Genomic DNA, 21,947 nt, shown 5'->3' on the forward strand with positions numbered 1-21,947 from the left:
CTTTGAAGCAGTTGTAAATGGAAGTTCATTCATGATTTGGCTCTCTGTTTGTCTGTTACTGGTGTATAAGAATGCTTGTGATTTTTGCACGTTAATTTTGTATCCTGAGACTTTCCTGAAGTTGCTTATCAGCTTAAGGAGATTTTGGGCTGAGATGATAGGGTTTTCTAAATATACAATCATGTCATCTGCAAACAAGGACAATTTGACTTCTTCTTTTCCTAACTGAATACCCTTGATTTCTTTCTCTTGCCTGATTGCCCTAGCCAGAACTTCCAACACTATGTTGAATAGGAGTGGTGAGAGAGGGCATCCCTGTCTTGTGCCAGTTTTCAAAGGGAATTTTTCCAGTTTTTGCCCATTCAGTATGATATTGGCTGTGGGTTTGTCATAAATAGGTCTTACTATTTTGAGATATGTTCCATCAATACCGAATTTATTGAGAGTTTTTAGCATGAAGGGCTGTTGAATTTTGTCAAAGGCCTTTTCTGCATCTATTGAGATAATCATGTGGTTCTTGTCTTTGGTTCTGTTTATATGCTGGATTACGTTTATTGATTTGTGTATGTTGAACCAGCCTTGCCTCCCAGGGATGAAGCCCACATGATAATTCCACCAACTTTTAAATGATTTATTCCCTACGACCCACCCTCAACATTATTTTCTTCCCATGCCACATGCAATATATGGAAAAGCTCACACAGCCTAATAGTTTCTACCACCTCTAAATGCTGATAACAGTTAAATCTCTTTTTTTAACATAAATCTTGCTGAAAAGCAGTCAGTGGCCAGGTGCGTTGGCTCCTGCCTGTAATCTCAGCACTTTCAGAGGCCTAGGCAGGTAGATCACGTGAGGTCAGGAGTTCAAGACCATCCTGGCCAACATGGCGAAACCCCATCTCTACTAAAAGTACAAAAATTATCTGGGTGTGGTGGCAGACACCTGTAATACTAGCTGCTCAGGAGGCTGAGGCACGGGAATCATTTGTCATTTGAACCCTGGAGGCGGAAGCTTCAGGGAGCCGAGATCGTGCCACTGTACTCAAGCCTGGGTAATGGAGTGGGACTCCATCTCAAAAAAAAAGAGGCAAGCAGGGTCATCTCCACTTGGATGCCCCACAGGTTCCAGAAGCATAAATCTAAAAGAGCACATCTTTCTTTGTCCACCTGCTGCTCCTTCTTAAATTCTATTTTGGTTGCATAATCTTCATCTTCCTAGTTCTTCATAAATATATTTAGTCCTAGTTATTCATAAGTACATCTTCTGACCCATCAAGTTGTATCAGTTTTCCTGCTGCCCACTCTTACCCTACTACTATGGCCATAGAAAGTTCCCTTTTGCCTAGATTTTTTCAGTAAATTCCTAACTGATCTTTATTGCCTGCAGACTTGATACACCCCACACGCTATTCATCTTCCACATTATTATCAGAGTGATCAGAGTGATTTTCTTTTTGTTTGTTTCTTTTTTTTTTTTTTTTTTTGAGATGGTGTCTCACTCTCTTACCCAGGTTGGAGTGCAGTGGCGCGATCTTGGCTCACTGCCATCTCCGACTCACGGGTTCACGCCATTCTCCTGCCTTAGCCTCCCGAGTAGCTGGGACTACAGGCGCCTGCCACCATGCCCAGCTAATTTTTTTGTATTTTTAGTAGAGACAGGGTTTCATCGTGTTAGTCAGGATGGTCTCGATCTCCTGACCTCATGATCTGCCCACCTCGGCCTCCCAAAGTGCTGGGATTACAGGCATGAGCCATTGCACCCGGCACAGAGTGATTTTCTTAAAGCACAGCTTTATCATGGTATTCTCTTATTAAAACTCTCAAGCAGTTCACTATCATATCTGTATGATGAATGTAGACATACCTTGATCTGATCCTTGTCTTCCTTTCCATTCTTATGTCTTCCCTCTTTCCTGAACGCTCACATTTTGTTCAGAGGATAGAAAACACTTTTTCACACTTCTGTGTACTATTAGCTGGGTGTGGTGGCACGCACCTATAGTCCCAACTACTCGGGAGGCCTGGACAGGAGAATCGCTGGAACCCAGAAGGCGGAGGTTGCAGTGAGCCGAGATTGCGCCACTGCACTCTGGCCTGGGCAACAGAGCAAGACTCCATCTGAAACAAACAAACGAACAAAAAAAGATCTAGCTCAAGAGATCCTGATTCTTCATAAAAAAATAAATCCCATGAAAATATTATTCCTGCTATTTACATGAGGAAATCAAAAGCTCAGAAAGATGAAGTCACCTTTCCAAAGTCACAGCAGAAGTGGTAGACCTTGCATTTAAGTCAAGGTTATTTGACTTCAAAGCCCATACTCTGTTCACTATACCCAGCGCAAGAAGGTTAGCATGAAAGTTTGGCCTTATTCTATGTGCAGCAAGAAGCTGTCAGATATATTTGAGCCAGGAAATCCATGATCAATTTGGTGTTATAAAGAGAAAAACTAAAGATTATATGCTTTGAAAGCTATTTTGTTTAAGTATTAATTATTCTAAGTTTCTCTATATACATTTAATTATGTTGAAATCAATGACTAAAATAAAGGCCAAGCCATAATTCTAAATAATAGATTTATCTTTAAAAGTTCTGATATTTTAGTATATTTTACTTTTGTTCTATCTATATGTAATAATATGTGTCTGGTTTTTTTTTTTATCAGCTTACGTTGGTCTCAGGCAAAAGTCCAAATTTCATTGTTTCTTAAAGTTAGAATTATGCTGTTTGTATTTATAACCAAGAAACAAGGCCAGAAAGATACTTTAAATTGCAAATGTTTCCCTGAATTGATCTGATAACATGATTCCATTTAAGACATACTGGGAGTCAGTTATAAATAGATCATTGTCAAATATCCTTCCAATTCAAATCTACTTGAATTATTTAAAATGTGGTTCAATTAATTTTGTTTCAAAATGTTTAGAAGCAAATATGTAACAGGCTGAGCTTACTTGAAACAAGCAAAATGATTTTTATATAGCTTCATATTTTCTTTATGCAGGAAATTATATTTATGTGATACAGTTTTGACAATAAAATTTTGTTTTTGTTTTCTTAAAGACAGGGTTTTATTCTGTAATCCAGACTGGAGTGCAGTGGTGCGATCCTGACTCACTGCAGCCTTGAACTCCTGGGCTAAAGCAGTCTCCTTCCTCAGCCTTCCAAGTAGCTTTGACCACAGGCACATGCTCCCACACTCAGCTAATTTTTAAAAATTTTGTGTAGAAACGGGGTCTCGCTATGTTGCCCAGGCTGGTCTTAAACTCCTGGCCTCAAGCGATCCTCCCACCTTGGCCTCCCAAAGTGTTGGAATTACAGGTACGAGGCACTGCACATGGCAATAACATTTCTGACTATCCTTTGATAATTAAAATTAACATTCTATCTTTTTATATTTTGTAGGAGATAAGGATATACTATTATATAGTATAGTATATGTATATATACTATTATATGTGTATATATAGGGATACATCATACACACACAGTATATACGTATCTGTATAAACAGATGGGTATACAGATATAGAAAATCATTGCTTTAACATACTATCGTAGCCCCAAATCCACTTTTTTGTTATTATCCTATATACTTTCCCATTCCCTCTGAATCTACTTTATCTCTCTTTATCTCTCCCAAGGACTTTTCACATCCTTTCTTGTTCCAACAGCTACGTGTCCTTCTTAGTACATATCTTTAGTAGCTGCCTCTAGCTCTTAATTTAGACAAGTCCTTGGGATTGATTGATTTATTCAACAACTGTATTAGGGTATCAGGGTTCTTCAGAGAAAAAAACCAACAGGAAATGTTATATATTTGTATATAGAAAATAAGGAATTGGCCAATGGGATTATGGAGACAAGTCTATAGATCTGTAGCTCTGTAGTCGGCAAGCTGGAAAGCCAGGAAAGCCAATGGTGTAGTCCCAGTCCAAAGGCCTGCAGGCTCAGACCTAAAAAAAGCTGGCGTTTCAGTGGTGGCACATGCCTGTAGTCCCAGATACTCAGGAGGCTGAGGCAGGAGAATCGCTTGAGCCTGGGAGATGGAGGTTGCAGTGAACCAAGATCATACCACTGCATTCCAGCCTGGGCGACAGAGCGAGACTCCATCATAAAAAAAAATAATAATAGAAACATAATAAAATAATAAAAATAAAATAAATTTTTTTTTTCTGTTTCCAAAAAGTTTCCTTAAAAATGTTTTTATTATTGTTTTAACTAGTGAAATTTCTTAAGAGTTTTATGGGGGAAAGAATCTCAGGCTATGATAATTGTACTAAAATATGTGTTAGAGTAACTTTTTAAAATAAGGGATGTAACTAATCCATTTCCCCTGTCCCCAGTCTCTTGGCAATTACCATTATTCTTTCTGCTTCTAAGAGTTTGACCATTTTAGATGCTTCGTATAAGTAGAATCTTGCAGTATTTATCTTTTTGTGACTGGCTTGTTTCACTTAGTGTAACATCTTCAAGGTTCATTCATGTTGTAGCATATGATAGGATTTCCTTTTTTTAAGGCTGAATGGTGTTCTACTGTAAGTACAGTCATGCACCACATAATGACATTTCAGTCAATGACAGGCTGCACATACAACTGTGGCCTCATAAGACTGTAATACCGTATATTTGCTCTGTCTTTTTGATGTTTAGATACACAAATGTACTATTGTGTTACAATTACCTACAGTATTCATTACAATAACATGTACAAATTTGTAGCCCAGGAGTGATAGGCTATCATATAACACCTATGTGTGTAGTAGGTTATCCCATCTAGGTTTGTATAAGTACATTCTGTGATTTTTGCACAATGACAGAATTGCCTAATGAGGCATTTCTCAGGCACATTCCCATCATTCAGAAATGCCTGATTGAATATACTACATTTTCTTTATCCATTCATTCTTTAATAGACATTTGGGTTGTTACCACCTCTTGGCTCTTACGAGTAATGCTGCAGTGAACATGAGTATTCAAATAAATCTTCAAGATCCTGCTTTCAGCTCTTTTACTTAAATACCCAGAAGTGGAATTGCTGGATCATACGATAATTTTGAGTAACCTCCCTAATGTTTTCCATAGTGGCTACACTATTTTACATTTCTACCAACGGTGTACAACGTTTCCAGTTTCTCCACATCCTCGCTGACACTTTTTATTTACCAGTTTTTTATAGTAGCCATCCTAATGGATGTGAGATGACATCTCAGTATGGTTTTGATATGCATTGCCATGATGATTAGTGATACTGAGCATCTTTTCATGTGCTTGTTGGCCTGCCATTTATTTATTTGCTTTGGAGAAGTGTCTACTCAAGTCCTTTGCCTCTTTTTTAATCATGATACTTGTTTTTTTATTGTTGAATTGTCAGAGCCATTTATATATTCTGAATATTAACTCCTTATTAGATATATGGTTAGCAAATGTTTTCCCCCATTCTGTAGGTTGCCTTTTTACTCTATTGGTTGTTTCCTTTGCTATACAGAAATTTTCAAGTTACGTGTAGTCCAGTTTGTCTATTTCTGCTTTTTCCACTTTGTCTATTTTACCTGTGTTTATGGTATCCTATACAAGAAGTATTGCCAAATCCAGTGTCATAGAGCTTTCCTTCTATGTTTTTTTCTAGGAGTTATAATTTCAGGTCTTAGATTTAGGTACTTAATCCATTTTCAGTTAGTTTTTATATATGGCATCAGGTAAAGGTTCAAGTTTATTCTTTTGCATGTGTGTATCCAGTTTTCCCAGCAGCATTTATTGAAGAGACTGTCCTTTTCCTATTGTGTAGCCTTGGCACCCTTGTTGAAGATTGTATGACCGTATACTTGATGGTTTATTTTATTTTATTTTTTTGTCTCTCTACTCCATTGATCCATATGTCTGTCTGTATGCTGGTACCATACTGTTTTGATTACTGAAGCTTGGTAATATGGGTTTTTTTTTCTATTTGGATGGATTTTATTTTGGTTTTTAGAGATAAGATCTGCCTTTGTTGCCCAGGCTGGCTGCAAATGCCCAGGTGCAAGCAGTTCTCCCACCTCATCCTCCAAGTAGCTGAGACTACAGGTATGTTCCACTGCACCTGGCTCTGTAATATGTCTTGGAAGTCAGGAAGTCTGAGGCCTCTGGCTTTGTTTGTTTGTTTTTCCTCAAGAAAGATATTTGGATATTTGGGATCCCTGGAGATTCTATATAAATTTTAGTATTTTTTTTTAATTTCTGCAAAAATGCCATTGAGATATTGAGAATCTGCAGATCATTTGGGGAGTATGGACATTTTAACAATATTAGGTCTTGCAATCCATAACACAGGATGCTTTCCATTTACTTGTGTCTTCTTTAATTTCTTTCAACAATATTGTGTGGTTTTCAGTATACAAGTTTTTTACCTTCTTGAATAAGTTTATTCCTAAGTATTCTTTTGGATACTCTTATAAAAATAGGGTAGTTTTCTTCATTTTTTTCTGGATACTTCATTGTTAGTTTGTAGAAATACACTAATTTTTATGTGTTGATTTTGTAGCCTACAACTTGGCTGAATTCAGTTATTATTTTAACAGGCCTTTTTGAGGAGTCTAGGATTATCTACATACAAGATCATATCATCTAAAAACAGATATAATTTTACTTCTTCCATTCCAATTTGGATGCTTTTTATTTCTTTTTCTTGCTTGGTCCTTCTGGCAGGACTCCTAGTACTATATTGTATAGAAGTGGTAAGAGTGGGTATCCTGGCCTTGTTCCTGATCTTAGAGGGAAAGCTTTCTGTTTTGCACCATGGAGTAGGATGTTAGCTGTAGATTTTTCTTATGTGGTCAAATTATGTTGATGTAATTTCCTTCCAGTCCTAGTTTGTTAAGTATTTTTATCATCAGATGGTGTTAAATTTTGTTGAATGCTTTTTCTGCATTAATTGAGACGACCATGTGGTTTTAGTCCTTCATTCTGTTAATGTAGTATATTATACTTCTTTAACATGATGAAAAGCATCTACTTTAAGATACGCAAGACATAATACATAAAATCTTAGGAATCTGAATGTGTTTTCTGATCGTTGCATAAGAAATCAATGGTGATTTGATTTGCCTTGTTTATGATAAACAGTTCTTGAGTAAATTCACAATCATAAGACTCATTTTAAAAAGGAACAATTAATAAAATGAATGTGTACACAGGAATAAAAGTCACAAATCAGTATTTTTCACTGGTTATTTTGTTCACTTGTCCAAAATTATAATTTTATTTTTGGGACTATAGCAATATTTTAACATTAGACATATTTTATTTTATTTATACTCTTTGTTTTTGTTTTTGTTTTTGAGACCGAGTCTTGCTCTATTGCCCAAGCTGAAGTGCAGTGGCACAATCTCAGCTCACTGCAACCTCAGCCTCCTGGATTTAAGCGATTCTCCTGCCTCAGTCTCCCTAGTAGCTGGGAGTACAGGCATGAGCCACCATACCTGGCTAATTTTTGTATTTTTCGTAGAGACAGGGTTTCACCATGTTGACCAGGCTGGTCTCAAACTCCTGACCTCAGGTGATCCACCCACCTCGGCCTCCCAAAGTGCTGGGATTACAGGCGTGAGCCACTGTGCCCAGCCTTAAAATATTACTTTGAACTATATGAAGTTGGCATTTTTGGCTGCAAAAATAGTAGAATATTGGCAGTGTTATATTGTATACCACACATATAGATGTATCTTAAAGTATTTGGCAAAATTTCTAAGAGTGTAATTCTGTTTTAACAGTGTTAAAGTTCTTTGTCTTTCTTTAACAAATGATACTTTAATTAGTATTTGCCTTTTCTTTATAGGGCTTGCTTTTTAAAACATATATTCCAAGTTGAATGAAAGTATCGTGCTAAACTGAGTAGTAGTAATTCCTGTGTGTTTTTTTAAAAACTATATCTAGGCTTCAGCCATTCTCTTTTGTAATAGTGAATTGTTTCTTGTTAGTTATCCTTGATGTAAGCATGTTTTTGTCTATTATTTTGTTATAGTCACACAAATTGCCCTCTGTATTTAAAAAAATGACGATGACAGTAATAACTGTAATAATAATAGCATTCATTGAGAGTTTATTATATGTCAGGCGGCATTGTCCCAAGACTTTTATTAATTTGTTTAATCCTCATAATTATCTTGCAATGTTATCACCATTTTTCATATGAAGAACAAAGGCCCCGAATGGCTAAGCAACATGCCCAAGGTTATACCAGCTATTACATGGCAGAGAAGAATAATGACTGACTTCTTGAACATGAGACATAATTTGAATCATCTTTGTATTTCCATTTAATTAATAATTATATTGTTTGATGGTTAGATGTCTAAATTTTTTATTTAAATTTTAAATAAATTTTCAAGGTTACATGTTACCCATTATGATTTCTTAAAATAAATGAAATAGGGTTTTTTGTTTTTTTCTGTTTTAAAAATTTTTGTTTGTTGTTGTTCACAGGATGGACAACCTGAAATTTTCTACACATTTTGGAATTCAGTTACTCAGGCACTTTCTTCTCAATTTCATATGGCGACAAACTGTAAGTTTATTACTTATTTTGCAAATTAATTTCAAAGTTTTTAGTTATTTTATCATTTTATGTCAAGAAGCTTTGCTGTATTAGTTTACAAAACATTTGTATTGCTATTTTAAAATTCCTGGCTAATTGTCATTCTGTCTAGATGTTTAATCTGGAATCTCTTAGACGTATAATCAGTAAACAAAATTTTTACACATTTTTGTAATTAATATTTAGAATAAAATTCTCCAGAAGAATATGTCAATATCTTATTTTTCAGACATCAGAAGAACTCTGTCTGAATTTTTCCTATGTAGAGTGTATAAAGCAGTTAATGTGGAAAAATTTAGTTCATGCTTTTAGAATTATAACTGAAAGATAAAAACACAGAGACTTTGCAAATTGTTTATTGTTAAAAATGAAGATTTAATGAATAAACAGATGAAATATCTACATCATGAATTAAAAGTTGGTCATTCAAATATGTTCCACAAAACTTTTTCTTAATTTCTTTATATCGTGAAATAATGGCATGGTAGGTCTACACAATGAAATATGCGAACCAGCTAATATCTTATGCGTGTGTTTCTCTAAATACTTTAGGTAAGAGCATATAATGTACCTAGGCCTTTAAAAAAAGTGTTTAGTTCATTTCTATTTAAATTTTTATTCACAAGCATTTATTAGAAGTGCTTACTATATGCTAAATATTGTTTAGTCACTGCCCCTCCCCCGCCAGCCCAGAGTTAAATAAACTAGTCTGCTTGCCTCTCTACATATTTCTAATGAAGTATGTAGTAAGACAGTAACCAGAAAGAGGTCTTCATTTATTTGTAGTGAAACAGAACTTAAGCTAATGGTGTATTAGGATCCATTTATCCCATTTACTTGTTGTGTTGTGTTTTGTTTTGTTTTTTTGAGACGGAGTCTCGCTCTGTCACCCAGGCTGGAGCGCAGTCGCGTGATCTCGGCTCACTGCCACCTCCGCCTCCTGGGTTCAAGCAATTCTTCTGCCTCAGCCTCCCTAATAGCTGGAACTAGTAGCCACCACACCTGGCTATTTTATTTATTTATTTATTTATTTATTTATTTATTTATTTATTTGTATTTTTGGTAAACACGGGGTTTCACCATGTTGGTCAGGCTGGTCTCGAACTCCTGACCTCAAATGATCGGCCCGCCTCAGCTTCCCAAAGTGCTGGGATTACAGGCATGAGCCACTGCGCCCAGCCTATTCCATTTACTTGTGAATCACACTGCTCATTTTGGGAGGGAATAAATATTGTATATTTCCTTGGTTTTTGTTTTTGGTCAGCTTTATTGAGCTATAACTTATATGCAGTAAAAGTCACCAATTTTAAACATAAAATTCTATGACATTTGACAAATGTTTACATTCATATGACCAGCGTTACAATTAAGATATAGAATATTTCCATCATCCCCATTTTTCCATATGTACTTTTGCAGTTTATCTGCTACCTTCACTCCCTGGGTCCTGGCAACAACTAGAATTATATAGTATGCATTATTTGATTGTCAGCGTAATTAAGATTCTTCCATGTTGTTGCATATATCGGTAGTCCATTTCCTTTTAAATTGCTTAATTTGTATTCAATTGTGTAGATATATACCACGATTTTTTATCCATTCCGCAGTTGGGAAACAAGTTGGATTATTATGAATAAAGTTACAGTTATTTACATAGATATATCTCTTTTGAAGACATATGTGTTCCTTCTCTTGTGCAAATATGTAAGAGTGGAATTGCTCAATTATTTGGTAAGTGTTGTTTAACTTTACAGAAACTGCAGTGCTATATTCCAAAATGAATATACCATTTTGCATTTCCATCAACAATGTGTGATAGTTCCAGTTGCTCTACATTTTTGCCAATCCATGATATTGTCGGTTAATTTTAGTCATTCCATTGGGTGTGTACTAGTTTTTTTACTGGGGTTTTAGCTTCCACTAGACTAATGTTGCTTTCTTAGTTCATTTGGGCCGCTACAAAATACCACAGACTGGGCAACTTATACACAACAGAAATTTATTTCTCACAGTTTTGGATGCTGGCAAGTCTAACATCAAGGTACTGGAAGATTCAGTATCTGGCGAGGGCCTGTTTCCTGGTTCATAGACTGTGCCTTCTGACTGTGTCCTCACATGTTAGAAAAGGATAGGGAAGCTGTCTGAGCCTCTTTTGTAAGTGCACTAATCTCATTCATGAGGACTTTCTTTCCCTGACCTTATCCCCTCTAAGAGAACCCACTTCCTAACCCCATCACATTGGTGAGTAGGTTTCAACATACGTATTTGGGGAGATAAAACCATTCAGACCATAGCAGATGCTGACCACATTTTCCCAGGCTTAGATGCCATCCGTATAACTTTTTTGGTTTTGTGTTTGTCTAAAGGATTGCCCTCTGTTTTTATTGTATTTCTTGTTCTCTTACTGAGTCCCAGGGAATCTTTGCATATTCTGGGTTCAGAGTACTTCCTCAGTTGCATGTTTTGAAGATATTTTCCCCTAGAATGTGGCTTGGCTTTTTGTTTTCTTAACAGCGCCTTCCAAAGGAAAAAAATTTTAAATCCTGATCAAATTCAATGTATCAAAGTTATAAATAATTTATACTTTTTTTGACCTAAAAATTATTGCCTAACCCAAAGTCAGAAGCATTTCCTCTCACATTTTATTTTAGAAATTTTACTAGGTTTGTGTTAATTTTCATATATGTTGTGAGTTATCTCAACGTTCATTTCTTTTAGAACACATGGCTCCAAAAAATTATTCTCCGCCTATTGACTTCTTGGGAACTTTTGTTGAAAATCATTTCGTTATCTATAAGTAACACTATAAGTAACTCTATTTTTGGTTCCATTTTTCTGAATGTCTATGTTTACATCAGTACAACAGGGTTTTCGTCACAGTACTCAAAGTCCTATTTTGTTCTTTATCAAAGTGATTTTGGTTACCATAGGTCGTTTGCATTTCCATATATATTTCAGAATTTCGTTCCTACAATAATTGACTCCTGGGATTTTGATGAGGATTGCATTGAAACTACAGATCAATATGTGATGAATTCACAGTTTAATATTGAGTCTTCTGATCCACATGCTATATCATTCTATTTATTTAGGACTTTTACATTTTCTCTTATAAATGCTTTATAGTTTTTAGCATGCAGTTCTAACAAATCTTTTATTAAATTTATCACTGTTTTATATATTTTGATGCTATTCTATATGTTATTTTTTCATTTTACTTTATAATTGTTGATTTTTTAAAACAGAGAAATGCAATTGATACTTGTATTTTGATTTTGTGTCCTTTGACTTTGCCAATCTTACTTATTAGTTCTAGTAGTTATTGGTGATTTCTTACAAATATGAAAGTCTCAGTTTTTGGAATAAAAGAAAGCAAATGTAAAACTCACTTATGGAAGCCATTTGAAACCCTGATGTCTAAGTTGGGTAAAGAGGTGCCTTCTGATGGTAATCATTACTGGGAGGTGGGGGTGTAGAAGAAGTCCTGTTTTAACTTTGTTTGGACTCAGTTTACTGGGAAGGACTCAGTTTACTGTACTTAAACAATCACGGTTTTCTGTTCACTGAGCTTCCAAAAAAATCAATGGGAAGTTTTTCTTAAACATTCTCATCTCCTTTCTCTCAAAGAGTCCTGTAATTATGGAGAGGGTCTCATCTTACAGTGTGACAGAGGGGACCCATATTTATACCTTTAATTATACCTCCCTCTGATCTCTCTTTCCATACTTATCCTTTAAGATACTAGACAATGAAATAGATCTTCTTTTACTGACTGACCTAACCTGCAACTACAACCAGTTTTAGACTTGGACAACCAGAAAGACACACTTGATATGCATCATGACCCAGGCTAGTTGGGGTTTCCTTGTGCTGATTACTCAATCTTGAGATCTCTTAGTGTTGCTAATGTTTAGATAAAAATTCAGTCGAACAAAACAAGATTATATTTCCTACCATTCACACTAAGAGGGGAACCAGGAGCATTGCTAGTTTTCTTTGGATATTTGAATCATCTATGGCATTTTGCATAGAAAAGATATTCCTAAAGAAAAATTGTTATTGCAAAGTTTTATGTAAACATATATAAATCCCTGTTGTTGCTATTAAGCCATAGCTCACATAATCTAACCTTTAGTTATACACTTTAAAAATATTTAAAATAGTATAAGTAATTATTCCAGCATAAGGTAGGTAAAATCAACATCTGTCTTCTATTTATATCACAAAACTTCACAGAGGCACCAATTTTTCAGTGTTGACACAATTTTTTGTCTTGTCTATGCTATCCTACCACCTCATTCTCCTTATCTCATTTGTCTAACCCTAACCTTGCCTGCGTGGATCTTTTCCAACATGTCACACTCTACAACATCAGAGTGTTCACTCTTTTCTGAAAAATTATGCTTTTCGGTTTTTTGTATGTTTGTTTGTTTGTTTTTGAAATGGAGTCTCACTGTGTTGCCCAGGCCAAAGTGCAGTAACTATTCACAGGCACAGTCATTGCACACTGCAGCCTTGAACTCCGGGCCTCAAGTGACCGTCCTGACATGGCCTCCTGAGTAGCTGGGCCTACGGAAGCACTACCATGTCCAGCAGGTGATGTTTTTTGAAAATGGAGAAAACCAGTTTCTTATCACTCAGCATAATAAATTAGGGATTAGTTGTGTTGGATCCAAAATCACGTAAATTTTGAAAAGAAAGAAAAAAGGTCATTTAATTGACTTTTACTTCCATACGTGAAAAGGTAACTGCTACCTTAGATGTCCTTCCGTTATAAACTAGAATAGTAAGTAAAATTTACGAAACACCTGTTTTCAGACATTGGGCAACAGACAATATAGAACTGTGATCCCAGATAAAGCAAAACAAATTGAACGCTAAAATCACCCCAACTTTCTACCTGGCAATTTCCAGACAGCTGCACACACGCAAAAAATGGGAATCAATATATAGTTTACCATTCTTACTAAGTTGAGTCCAGAACTCTTTAAAGGATTACAACAAAATCTGTCACTTAACAGTGTAATATCACATATTCAGCCTCCAATTAAAATGAGTGGACATGAGAAGAAGCAGGAAAATGACCATAACCAGTAGAAACAGAGAAGCTGAAGAATCAGTAGTATAAGCAGAGTAGGAATTTTAAAACACTTCTTATAGTTGTTATAAATGTGCTCAAATATTTTTAAAATAGCATAAACATAATTAGAGAAATGGACAATATAAAGAAGAAACAAATGGAACCTCCACATATGAGAAATACAGTATCTGAAATTATTTCACCAGATAGGACTACATGCAGATTTAAGCCTGAGGAGAAAAAAAAAAAATCAGTGAGGCTAGAAGATATAGCCATAGACATAATTCAAAATAAAGGACCAAGATTTACAAACAAACTTTAAAAAGTATTAGAGTCTTAGGACCCATGGGACACATCAAGCAGTCTAACACATGTGTAATTGGAGTTTCAGAGCCAAGAGAGGAAGGGAAAAAGAAAAAAGTTAGAAAAAAATAGTTGAAAATATCTAAAACATTTTTGTTATGGACTAAATGTTTATGTGCCCCTTCTTCCGATTCATACACTGAAGTCCTAAACCCCAGCGTAACTGTATATGGAGATAGGGCCTTTATGGAAGTAATTAAGGTTAAATGAGGTCACAAGGGTGGGCCCTGATCTTATAGGATTACTGTCCTTATAAGAAGTGATGCCAGAGAGCTTACTCACACTCTCTTTACACAGGCACAAGGAAAGGTCATGAGAGCACTTAGCAAGAGGGAGGCCATCAGCAAGCCAGGAAGAGAAACTCAGCCCTACCAGAACCTTTATCTTAGACTTGTATGTAGCCTCCAGAACTGTGAGAAATAAATTTTTGCTGTTTAAGCCAAAACAACAAAAACAAAAAAATCATTTATGGCTGTAGTTGTAATGCATCTGTTGTAACATATTAATTTAAAATGTGCTTTATCACTCTAAAAAGTTTTTTAAAACCTTGGGGTGGCTATCATTTTGTTTTCTTTCTTTAAATGAGTACATTTAATTTGTACTTTGAATATTTCTTCTTTCAATATGACAGGAATCTACAAAGAAAAAAGCCATTAGCGGACAGGCGCTGTGGCTCATGCCTGTAATCCTAGCACTTTGGGAGGCCAAGGTGGGCAGATCACAAGGTCAGGAGATTGAGACCATCCTGACCAACATGGTGAAACCCCATCTTTACTAAATTACAAAAAATTAGCTGTGTGTGGTGGCACACGCCTGTAGTCCCAGCTGCTTGGGAGGCTGAGACAGGGGAATCACTTGAACCTAGGAGGCAGAGGTTGCAGTGAGCCAAGATGGCCCCACTGCACTCCAGCCTAGCGACAGAGCGAGACTCTGTCTCAAAAAAAAGTGAAAAAAGCCATTAGCATACTTGAAAAATTTCAAGTCTTTAACCATTGTATCTTCCAATATTGTTTATTATTTATTGTTTTAGTACATTTTTAGTAGAAACTGTAGAAGGTAAACTAAGGAAATCACAGAAAGAATAAGTAAGTTGAACTCTACAGAATAAGACTGAGATGGAAATGCCCTCATCCGCTCATTCTAACATCTATGTCAATTCTGGGTTCTTGTTTGGTTGAATTTTCTTTCCATCAGATGTGATATTTTTCTACTTATTTGCATGTCTAATAATTTTTATTGGATATTAGACCTTATGAACTTAACCTTGTTTGGGGCTGATTAATTTTGTCATCTCTAATACTGATACTATCAGATTACTTAAAAACAGTTTGATCCTTTTGAGTCTTGCTTTAAGGTTTATTAGCGAATTCGAAGCAGTAATAATCTGCTATTTATTTCCCAGTTATAAGGCAGCACTCTTCTTAATACCCTCAAATTAATACCCTGTGAATTATGAGGTTTTCCAGCCTGGCTTTAGAGAATAGGGACTATTCTCAATCTTATGTGAATGTAACAGGATGTTCCCTCTAAACCTTTTTCATAGTTTTTCCCCAAACTCTGGAAGTTTAATGCTGATCAGTGCTTTGCTGAATACTCAAGATAAACCCTTTGCACATCTCTGGAATTCTCTGTCTGTGCACCTCTGTTCTCTCTGGTATTCTGTTCTGTGAACTCTAGTTGCTTCTGTTTGGCTGTTCTGGAAGGGAGGGAATAGAAAGAAGGGTATTTTCCCCCTTTCCGTGCCATGACCTAGAAAGTCCTTTAAGGTAATGAGCTGGGAAACTCACAGGGTTCATCTCATTTGTTTCCTGACTCTGAGGAATCACTGTCCTATGTTGCGTGTTAAATGTCTTGAAAGCTGTCATTTCATGTATTGTGTCTGTTTTTTGTTGTTTCAGACAGGGTGATAAATCTGGTCCCTATTGTATCATGGTGACCATAATCAAAAGTTCTTCATTAAAACTTCAGTGAGAAACTTTTGCTTATGGTCATGATGATTTAAATAGTGATTAAAATATTTAATGATTCAAATTTAAATAATTATTAAAAGTATATTTCAGAATATTATATGGGAATGTGTGTGTACGTTTATTTAGTGATGCTGTCATTTACTTGTCAGTGATCATCTGCCTTTTTTTTTTTATCCTTCTGGGACGGAGTCTCACTGTGTCACCCAGGTTGGAGTGAGTGCAGTGGGGCGATCTCCACTCACTGCAAACTCCGTCTCCCGGGTTTCACGCCATTCTCCTGCCTCAGCATCCTGAGTAGCTGGGACTACAGGCTCCTGCCACCATGCCCGGCTAATTTTTTTTTTTTGTATTTTTAGTAGAGATGGGGTTTCACCATGTTAGCCAGGATGGTCTCGATCTCCTGACCTCGTGATCTGCCCGCCTCGGCCTCCCAAAGTGCCAGGATTACAGGTGTGAGCCACCACGCCCAGCCTGCTTTTCTTTTCTTAACCATTACAAACCTTCAGTATTCTCCACATATCTTCCTTTTTCCCATTCTGCTCACCCTCCATAACCAACCGTATCTCTTGGGTCATTAGGACAATTAATGTCATTAAGAATATTTTTCCTGTACCTTGCTTCCAAATAAGAGCCTTATGTCCTCCCTTTGAGCCTCAGAAGATAACTTACTTCTTCAAGGCCACCCATTTACTGGTGCCCATACCTACTTTGTTTGTTTCTCTCTCCTAGCATCATCATTTATACTTCTTTTTCTGTGTTGGATTTCTACTTCTCTTTTAATTTCGTTTCCTCAGCTATAAGCCTATTCAAGTTGCTCCCATGTAATAAAAACTAAAACAAAACTAGAAAGTTCCTCTTTAGTTGCTATTTACTCTCTTTTTTATGTAAATGTCTCCAAAGAGTAGTTTGCACTTTTTGATCTTCATTTTCATACTGTTGATTTCTCAACTAGGTGTAATCTGGCTGTCTTCCATCATTCTGTTGAAATTGTTCTCATTAAGGGAAGCAATGACCTACTTTTTAATTGCCAGTATATGTTTTCAGTTCTTATCTTATGGGACCTATCTGTCTTGTATAGTGAAAGAAGCTAATGAGAGGAAACATATAATATGTAGACAGAAAATCCCATTAATATTTCACCTTCAGAATAGCCTGCTACTTCTAATACCATAATTACTTTAATAGCTTCCTTTGGGAGAACTCGAAAGTAAGTTGTTTATAAAGTACCTTCAATTTTTATAGCACGTACAGTCCCTGAAGTGTACTGTAGTACTTCTTAGAATTATAGACAGGCAATATTAAGGAAGTGCAACCATCTGCAGAGTTGAAGATTACACACAATGTAACAGATTGTTAAAGTAAGTAATATTTTGGCAAAGTATATCTAAAGGGAAATGTTCCTAGTTAGGAACATGTTCTTTCTGATTATACATGTTCATGCTTAGTTTTAAAAAAAGTTCTATTAGAAGGTATAATCCAAGAGTTTGACAGTAAATTTACTTCTTTTTGGAAGTATGCTTGAAAAATCTAGCAAGTACATCTCTTTTTACATGTCTAAAACCCCTAGTGCAATGTTAGTTTCTCAAAACTCTTAAGCTACTCAAAGAAGTTGTTCATACAATTTAGAGAGCTAACATGGTTATATATCTGTAATACCTGGCTTCCCAAACCAAGAATGAATAAGAGATACATTGAGATATATGTGTTTTCAGATTTTAAAAGTTTTAAGTCTTGAATTACTTTATACTAAAGCTCATTATATTTACCTTTTTAAAACATATAGTGATAAAGAGTTGAATCTTAACAAGAATTAGGGAGATAAACTACATGTTCTTTAAAAAAAAAAGGTTGAATGGTATGCAAAAAAATGGAGATCATATTGTGAATATTTCTTGGCTACCTTAATATTTATAAGTTAATTATTATTAATGTTTATAAGTTAGGGAGATAGACCTAATATACTCATTTAAAGTACTTTTTAGAATTTGATCCTTGCAATGGAAACATTTTGTTACATAGTTCTAATGAGCCTATAAAGCACCATCCTAACACCATGTAACACAAAAAGAAAACTTGCAATTTGTGTTAAGGGCATGAGACAAGAGGAATCTTTTAAGAAAGTACTAAAAGTTTATATACCTTGGAAGAAAGTAAATCTAGCTATCAAGTAAGTGTTTTGATATTCTATTTGGCAGAACAAATTTGATCATGTCATTTTCTGATTAAAATCCTGCATTGGCTTCCATTAATCTTTTTAAAAAGTATTAAGCCATAATACTCATTAAGAAAAAGTGTGCATATCATAATTTCACACCTAGATGAGTTTTTCAATTTTTAAAATATCTGTGTAACTAAGGTTAAGTACAGCATCAAGATTAAGAAACGGTATTATTATCTATAGTCCAGATGTTCCCCTCATGTCCCCTTCTAGTTTCTACCAGCCCCTCTCAACAAGAGTAACCACTAATTTCTAATGGAATTTTAAAAAATTGTTATTTTTCTTTTATACAGATAAAACCATCTAGTTTGTACTCTTGTGTCTCCTGACTTCTCAAAATGTTTCTAAAAGTCCCCCATATTGTTGCATGTACTTGTAAGTCATTCTCAAAATGGTAAAATATTCCATCCTGTGAATATACCATAATATATTTATCTCTCATATTATTGAAGAGCATTTGGGTGATTTCTCATTTTGTGCTACTTTAAATAGTGGTACCATGACAATTCTGTGCAATTTTTGGAATTAACTCAAAAATTGAAAATTGATAGGCAGAATAATAGTCCTTCCAAAGAGTTCCATGGCCTAATCTCCAGAATCTATGACTATGTTACGTTCATAGCAAAAGGGATTTTGTGGATGTGAGTTAAGGATCTTAAGGTAGAGAGATTATCAAGATAATCTCTGATCATTTGAGTGGATCCAATGTAATCATATAGTCTTTTTAAGAGTAAGAGGTAGGCAGGAGTTAGAGGAGGAGATATGATAATGGAAACAGAGGTAGGAGTAGTATAATTGCTTGAAGAGAGGGCCACAAACCAAGGAATGCAGGCAAGTAGAAAAGACAGGGACAAAATTCCCCCTAGAACCTCCAGAAAGAACATGACTATACTGCTGACACATTTGATTTTGGCTCAGTGAGACCAATCTCAGATTTCTGACCTCCACAAGATAATACATATTAGTTGTTTTCTCAGCTTTAGTAGGTACTGTCAGAGAGTTTTCCAGCGTGGTTGTACTCATTTAAACTCCCCTTGGCAGTATATGAGAGTTCTAATTTTTCCGCATTCTTGTTAATGCTCGGTATTCTCTTCCTCTGGCATTCCAGTTGTGTATATAGATGCTGATTATTTCAGTTCACTCTAGGATTGGGTTGGTGTGGGGCATGTGCAGTTTTAATAAACAGTTTGCCTTTGATTCTCCTCTTTTACTTTGACATGCTTCTCCCAGGCTTTTAATTGAGAAGTTGGAGAGTCTTTGTCCTGATATACTGAGATTGATCTAGCTCTGCTGTCCAAAGGTTCACAGACTTCCTGCCTCAAGAAACTTTAGACCTACTGAATGTCTTCAAGATAAGACCTTGCTTGTGTTTGTGGCATGTCCTTTCCCCACAGTTGGTCTTTTGTTTCTTAAGCCTCACAAATAGGAAGAAACTTCTCCACTTTTTGAAGATTTATGCTTAATTCCCTGGCTTCCCTCACAATCGCAGAACTCAGCAAATGTTCCATGGGAAATCCAGTTTGAGATTCCTTAAGTTGCTAATTTTTCACTCCTGTCCTGTGAACCCCTAAAAGCTTTGTTAGTTTTTCCTTTCTTCCGCTGAGGTCCTCTGCTTCTGCCAAGCATGAATTTTTTAGAATATATAAGACTTCTTTAATTGTTACAAGAAGGGAACTGGTCTGCCTCCACTCTTCTTCCATTACTCTCAAAATGCAATTCAAATATAACTCTTCTGGTCCCTTCCTATTTCCTCAGCACTCATTATTTTCTTTCTACTTCTTTATCTGTGTACTTAAGCCTGAATTCTTGAATCACCCTCTTTCTCCTCAGCATTTACAAATACCTGAAACACATGTCTATATCCTCGCCATCATCTCTGTAACTCATACTTGTCTTTTCAGTCTCAGGGTAGAAATAAAGTGTTCCCTGATGCCTCTTTTCCCATGCACACCCAAACACGAGCAAGACCTCCTCTGTCAGTTCCCACAGAATTCTTAATGTACCCAATTTCAGCACTTAGCCCACTGCGTTATAATGTCTCACCTACTAGCTTATCTGTGTCTCCCACTGGGCTCTGCAAAAAGCTTCTGCCTACCTCTGTTCCATGCTATAGTCCTATCAGAGAACACAATGCTCATAAATAACAGACATTCTGTTGAGATGGATCCCTAAAGTGTTAAATATTTAAAGTCTTTATTAATTTGAAGGAACTCTGAAGAGAAAACAAACTGTAAAAATCAAAATAATCTTTATTTTTAAAAACGGACTTATAAGCTAAAGGAGACCCTAATATGAAATACTTTTAGAAAACAAACAGTATGTATACATGATAAATAGGGACATGAAAAGATGGTTGCAAGAGCATTAGTGGTGATTATTATAGGATGGGACGCTAGGATGGGTTCACAGAAAAAAGAAAGCCCCAGTTTACTCTGTATATCAGGGTAAATTCCAAGTGGATCAAACAATTACATATGAAATATGAAGCCATTCAAGCCTAGAATAAGCTAGGAATGGCAGAAAATTTTTCTGATTCAATATCCAGAAGCAATGATGAAAACCTCAGTGATTTGATTACGTTAAAAATTTTTTTGCATGGAAAAAAAACCTTGAGCAAAATGAAAGGAAAAAATAACAAAATAGAAAAAAAATTTTAATTAACACTAAAGGTAAGGCGTTAGTATCTCTATTATATAAAAAGCTTCTAAAATGGGAATTAAAAAGCCAAAAACTCTATAGGAAAAAAAATGTAAATACTCTTAAGTATATGTAAAAGATGCTCTATATCACCTATAAATAGAGAAATGCAGAATGTTCAGAGAGACATTATTTCTCATCTATCAAATTAGAAAAAATCAAAAAGTTTGATAACATACTCTATTGGCAAGCCCATGGGGAAAAGTCAGTCTCACACATTATTAATTAGCATACAAACCTTATGGAGGGGCGTTTGTGAGTTCTTAACAAAATTATATAAGCAGCTACTCATTTACCCAGAAATTCTACTTTTAAGGATCGATCCCTTAGATGCAGTGGCGAAAATTTAAAGAGACATTCACTGGGCTATTTGTTGCATGATTATGTGGAATACCAAAAATTGCAAACAACCCAAATGTTCATTACTGTGGCATTAGTTAAACAAACTATGCTGAATTCATGGAATGGAATGTTGAATCCATAGAATTGTATAGAATGGAATGGATTTTTTTTTTTTTTTTTTTTTTTTTTTTTTTTTTTTTTTTTAACGTATTTGCTGAGAACTTTTATTGTTGCCAGGTGAGATTAATGAAATATAGAGCATCTTTGTTGAAGATGAACTGAGGGGAATACCACCTCTTTCCATTGCTGACAGGCCTTTGTTATCCAGCTGTCTCAGTCCTGGGTGGGTGTCCTGGGTGCATGCCCTTGCCTCTTCTCTGGGGATGTCTTAGTGTTAGCACCTGCTCCCTAATGTCGAGCTTTTCTGTATATTTTGAAGCTGCTTCATTTTTGTTTTTTGTCTTTGAGGAGTTTTCAGTTTTTAAGAAACTGTCCTCTAACTGGTTTAGAAATTTATCCAAATTGGTTTCTCCAACGAATGAACAAGAACATTGTCCATATGTTCTTTATCATTTCTTCTTCCTTCAAGGGTGTCCATAGCATCTGCCATTAGCGACTGCAGCACTAATTTTTTTTTTTCATTATGTGAATTCACCAACAAGTTGTATAGAATACTTGTGTTTACATTGTTTTTACAGAACTAGC

General features: G+C 35.6%; 1 protein-coding gene across 1 annotated transcript in view; it reads left to right on the forward strand.

Moving 5' to 3' along the window:
- The window catches only part of COG5 (component of oligomeric golgi complex 5), a 368,980-nt gene that overhangs the window by 245,756 nt on the left and 101,277 nt on the right, over nucleotides 1–21,947 (forward strand). Inside the window, exon 11 of the mRNA XM_050785204.1 lies at nucleotides 8,461–8,542. Within this exon, the coding sequence (XP_050641161.1) occupies nucleotides 8,461–8,542 (82 nt within the window). The remainder of the gene's footprint in view (nucleotides 1–8,460; nucleotides 8,543–21,947) is intronic.

This window comes from Macaca thibetana, chromosome 3, assembly GCF_024542745.1.
Source record: "Macaca thibetana thibetana isolate TM-01 chromosome 3, ASM2454274v1, whole genome shotgun sequence".
NCBI classification, from domain to species: domain Eukaryota; kingdom Metazoa; phylum Chordata; class Mammalia; order Primates; family Cercopithecidae; genus Macaca; species Macaca thibetana.